The following is a 5,868-nucleotide window of genomic DNA, read 5'->3' as shown; positions in this document are numbered from 1 at the left end:
CACAAGTTAGGAGTCATCAGGACTCTGTATCACAGAGCAGACAGCGTACCCACTAACTCAGGAGCCAGGCAGAAGGAGAAATCCCACACAAGACAGGCTCTAGAGCAACGTGGATATCCTAACTGGGCCTTCCTAAAAGCAGAGAAGAAACCCAAACAGGACTCCAGTCAGCCATCAGGTGAAAAGGAGGAACCCAGACCCAGACCAGTGGTCATTCCGTATGTTGAGGGAGTATCAGAGAAACTGAGATGTTTATTTTCTAAACATAACGTCCCAGTGGCTTTTAAACCCCAAAATACATTACGGCAAAGACTGGTTCATCCCAAAGATCCAGTCCTCCGGCACAAACAGAGTAATGTTGTGTATGCTGTTCAGTGTCAGGAGGGCTGTGATCAGTCTTACATCAGGGAAACTAAACAGCCACTGGCCAAAAGGATGGACCAGCACAGAAGATCAACATCATCAGGCCAGGACTCTGCGGTCTACACTCATCTCCAGGCCAGCGGTCACTCTTTCAGGGATGAAGATGTGCACATCCTGGATAGAGAGGAACGATGGTTTGAGAGAGGAGTAAAGGAGGCCATCTTTGTGAAAAGAAATCGTCCATCGTTAAACAGGAGTGGAGTCCTATGTGTTCAATTGTCCCCCTCTTACAATGCTGTGATTGCTAGTATCACTCAGCCCTCTGTGAATAGTAAACAGCCATCAGTGTGCTAATGATCCATTGTTAGGCTGATGGTCCTTCTTGAGCATGTGATCAGTTGGTTTTGGTTGTCAGCAGCAAAACTGGTTGATCCACTCTGAGAAGGGGCTATTTAAGAGACTGAGCTTAACACAGCACTTCAGACTGAGGAAGTCTCTTGGATGAGAGATGAAACGTTTCTACATTTTTTTGTTGTTTTGCTTTGTTTAGTTTTTTTGAATGTCCAGAGGACCAGATTTAACTTTTTTAGATTTTTCTACCTGGATTATTGAGCATGCATCAGGATATCCTTCATGATGGACAGACATCATGGACACCACAGCAGCAGCTGTCTTCACTGAAACATCCTCAACATGATCGTCACTGACATGAGGCCTCTGTCGATGGTTGAAGACGAAGGCTTCACTACAATAATCCACACTTTTAATCCAGGTTCCAATAATCCACACTTTTAATCCAGGTTACACTCTTCCCTCAAGGACATATTTTACAAAGTAGCTAAATATTGTGCAGGTATAAAGATACATTTGTATATATTTTTGTGTACATTTATTTTTTTAAGCTATTTGACTAACTTTTATTTTTTATTATTCAATATTTTACTAACAGAATAGTCAAAAAGCAACCTGTTTTTTGTGTGAATTGATATGTCAGTCAAATGTTCAATTTTGGAATAAAGGGGTGGAAATAAAAACGTTGTTTTTTTATGCCGATTCATCGATTAATCGAAAAAATAGTCGGCCGATGAATCGATTATTGAAATAATCGTTAGTTGCAGCCCTAATATACACATACATATACATACACATACATATACATACACATATACACATACATATACATACACATATACACATACACATACACACATACATATACATACATACATACATATACATATATACATACTAGTGCTGGACAATAATTCGATATTGATATATCTCGCGATATACTTTTATTCAATAACGATGTTTTGAGTTTGAAGCACATTTTCGATATTTCGATAAGATTACAGCGTTTCACTGACGCATTTCTTTTTCTGTTCGGGTTGAAGCGGCCATTTCAGTTTCAACCCGGACAGAAAAAGTTGTGTCACAACTACGTAAGTGCGTGGTGACGTAATGTTATGCAGAGCTCAAGTCCAGAAGGCATTAGTGGTAGCAGGCTAAGCTAGGCTAATCTCCAACGCGCGTTAAGTTTTCTCTTCAAAATGAGTGCCCATGACCGTCAGAATGTGACTGAGCAAGCTTTCACAAGAGAAGAGAAAGCAGATGACATCACTGATAAGAGAGAAAAAACTAATTTGCTGGTTTGGAAGTGGTTCGACTATCTAAGATCCGATAAACTTCTGTCAAATAATTATTGGTGTATCCAGAACTAATATGGTTTATGCCTTTTTCTTGAAGAGCATTACCAATTACCTGCTCTGAACAGAAGGCAGAAAGTATTTGCTTTAAAGCACATCCCACTTTAGTGCACGTACCACTATACTGCACAGAGCCATAAAGCATTTACACACTTTTTTTTTCTTTTCATCCAGAAAGGCTCAGCCATTCCTTTCAGTTGGTTTTAACACTGATGAATCTACTACATGTGGAAATCCAGGGGGAACATTCTCATAGGTGAAATAATGGAAACCCATTTTAATCAGGATTTTACTAAAGCGATCCTTTCTAAAGGCACAGGGAATACATTTTTGTGAGTGCAGGTGATCAAGGGTGATTTAAATAATAATAATAATAATAATAATAATAATGTCATCACAATGTCAGCACTGTATGTTTCCATACAATGGCGAAATTAGTCTCTGCATTTAACCCATCCACCACCAGGTGGTGCAGTAGGCAGCTATTGAAAGCGCCCGGGAGGCTTTTGGGGATGAGGTGTGCTGCCCAAAGACACCACGTGATGTGCAGTGACTGGGGATCGAACCTGGGACTTTTGGGTCCCAAGCCGGCTGCCCTGCCTCTACACCATCTTAAAGGGTGAAGATGAAAAAAATAGGGGGGATCTGAAATGCCAAACACAAACTTGTTCCAAACAGCTGGTGAGTCTGGGAGAAATATCTTCTATTCCCAATACATGGCCAGAAAAATACAGGAGAACATCACTGGATTGTTTACTTCTTTGAAACTGCTTTCACTAAGAACTGCACAGCTTTTGCTATAGGAGAGTCTGAAGCTGGTAATGTGGTTTTGCACTCAGATAATTGTTCTGTGGAAACAATGAAAAAGTGGGAAACTCCTACCGGGCGTGGGTGCGGTCTCCTGTTTGTCATGCTCCTCATGCCACTGCATGGTGCGGTAATAGCTCAGCATCACCTCCCACAAAGCCTTACAGAGATCCGTCAGGCAGGGAATGTAGCTGTCAAGGGTGATATGCTGCCAACAGAGAGAGATGAAAGGAAAATAAATCAAGGTCAAACATGGTCTTTTTTCCAAGATAAAACGTGCTATTATGAGTCATCTAACTGCAATGCTTACTACATTATAATATAACAGTGTCTGTGAGCTCAAAGTGAATACAAAGAGATAATACTCTGATTATTTTACATTAAAATCTGAAGATATATATAATGCACTTTGTTTCAAAGTTAAATAAACAAGATTGTTAAGGATTTGTCTTACTTACTAAAGTAATTTCACACGTACACTGCAGATCCTGACATATTCCTGAGATGAAGCATGTGCAAATATTCATGTCTGCAGCATTTTTTTTATTTAAACCTTTATTTTACCAGGAAATGCATTCATTAAGATTATTAATCTATTTTACAAGGATGTCCTGGCCAATGTGTAAAGTGCAAACAAGCCATTACAAATACAGCAACAGTCTTAATAACAGTAATATTAAAATTTATACAACAAAACATCCGGTATTAAGATATAAAGTACAATGCAAGTTTAAAAGTATCACAACTTAAGACGCTTAAGCGTTACAGGTGCAAGATGTGACTAAACCCTCTGGCAGTTTTTGTTTAAAACTAGATAAAGGACTGCTGTTTAATACACTGTATTTTTTTTTTACATTTAAGGTGTTTAGCGTATATCTTAAGAGTATACTTTAGATCCTTATATACCATCTCTTTTTATACTTTATATTTTTTCTATTTTTTGGTGTAACTGGGACCCTGAGTACATAATTTTGTTCCACCTCATGTACCACATGTGATGAGAATGACAAAGAACCTTGAACTTGAAAAGACTCAAATCTTAACTTAAGCTGCAAATCATTCCAAGACTATGGGCCGAAATAGGACATACTCATCTTTCCTGACTTTGTGCACACAAAGGGTACCTTAAACTTTCAAATCAATGTGAAGAAGACAAAGGAGATGGTCATGGACTTCAGACAAAACAAGCGCACATATTCCCCCTCCACCACCACCACCAACACCAACATAGGAGGATCTGAGGTGGAAGTGGTCTCCAGCTACAAGTACTTAGATGTGTCCCTGAATGACAACCTCAGCTGGAGCAACAACACCACCAGCCTGATCAAGAAAGCTCATCAGAGACTCTACTTCTTCAGGCGGCTGAGACGAGCTGGTCTGGGAAGCTCAGTCCTCACCTCCTTCTACAGGTGTGCAGTGGAGAGCATCCTGTGCTCCAGCATCAACGTGTGGCATGGAGGCTGCACAGCTGCAGAAAGAAAAGCTTTGCAGAGAGTGGTGAAGGCTGCACAGAAGATGTTGGAGTCAGCCTCCCCATCATCACAGACATCTACACCTCCAGATGCAGGAAGAGGGCCACCTGCATCATGAAGGACCCCACTCACCCAGCACACACACTTTTTGTCCCGCTCCCCTCAAGCAGAAGGCGGAGGAGCATTAATTGCAGAACCACTAGACTGAGGAACAGCTTCTACCCTGAAGCTGTTAGAATCATGAATCTCTAACCAGAATAATCACTGTGAAAAAAATCACTGTAATGCCACTTGATTGTTGATATGAGCAGCTGACTATCCATGCTGCTGATCGCATGCTGCTGATTTATTTCATGTCGCTGTGTTCATTCATACTCATCTGCTCACACAGACTCATGTTCATGCTGCTGCTGTTTGGCATATTGTTTTTGTACTACCAGTGCTTAGTGTATTCTTAGTTTAGAGTATTTCTTAATTCATATCTTAGATCTTATTACTGTTTTTCTTTACAATACATTATTTTGTTGGATGTAACTGGGACCCTGCGTACACAATTCCGCTTCGTGAATGACAAATAAAGAAACCTTAACCCGCAGCCAGCTACTGGCCCTGAGACAGTGTGTTCTGTAGTAAAATGAACTTGGAGTAGATATATGATGGTAATTTTCCTAAAAAGGCTTTGTATATGAAAATATACCCATGCTTCATCCTTCGAATATTGAGTGAAGTAAGTCTAGCAAGGGTATATCAAGTACTATGGTGAGTCCTAAAAGGTGAACCTGTTACGTCAGAGCAGTGTGGTAAATGAGCTCCAGTTTAGCTAAGGTAGTGGGGGAGGCAAATCTATAGATTACCGTATGTCTCCACAGTCCAGCTGTGATAAAAACAAACTTGTTACAAGCCACTTACGGGGAAAAAATAGAAAAACATCTTAGCACCTTCAAACTGGTTGATCCATTATGTGAAGGTGATATTTATAAGACTGATGAAGTTTTTTGGATGAAAAACAAAACGTTTCAATAACAATAAACCGTTCAGAGGACCCGACTTAACTTTGTTGCACATTTTGTTATGTTACAGCCATATTCCAAATTGTATTAAATTAATCTCTTTCCTCAAAATTCTACGCACAACACCCCATTATAACAATGTGAAAAAATATAGTTTTTGCGATTTTAAAAATGTATTGAAAATAGAAAACTAAGACATGAACAATTCAGAATTTGGAATAAGGCTGTAACATAAAGTGTTGAAAACGTGAAGCGCTGTGAATACTTTCGAGATATATATTTATTAGAGCTGTCATTTCTAACCTGAACCCGGAGCCCTGTAATTACTGTTAATTCATAGATCAGGTGGGATTCAGAAATGATGGTTACGGACTGGGGCCGGTTTGGATTATTTGGACCCGAGTGCAACTCTAATATATATATATATATATATATATATATATATACAGGTCCTTCTAAAAACATTAGCATATTGTGATAAAGGTCATTATTTTCCATAATGTAATGATA

General features: G+C 39.4%; 1 protein-coding gene across 1 annotated transcript in view; it reads right to left on the bottom strand.

Moving 5' to 3' along the window:
• The window catches only part of vps50 (VPS50 EARP/GARPII complex subunit), a 154,239-nt gene that overhangs the window by 50,470 nt on the left and 97,901 nt on the right, over window positions 1-5,868 (bottom strand). The window contains exon 12 of the mRNA XM_037693617.1: window positions 2,952-3,084. Within this exon, the coding sequence (XP_037549545.1) occupies window positions 2,952-3,084 (133 nt within the window). The remainder of the gene's footprint in view (window positions 1-2,951; window positions 3,085-5,868) is intronic.

This window comes from Nematolebias whitei, chromosome 19 (genome assembly GCF_014905685.2).
Source record: "Nematolebias whitei isolate Nwh7 chromosome 19, NemWhi1, whole genome shotgun sequence".
NCBI classification, from domain to species: Eukaryota; Metazoa; Chordata; class Actinopteri; order Cyprinodontiformes; family Rivulidae; genus Nematolebias; species Nematolebias whitei.
Note: the sequence above shows the minus strand (reverse complement) of the source record. Positions and strands in the feature narration are given on the sequence as shown.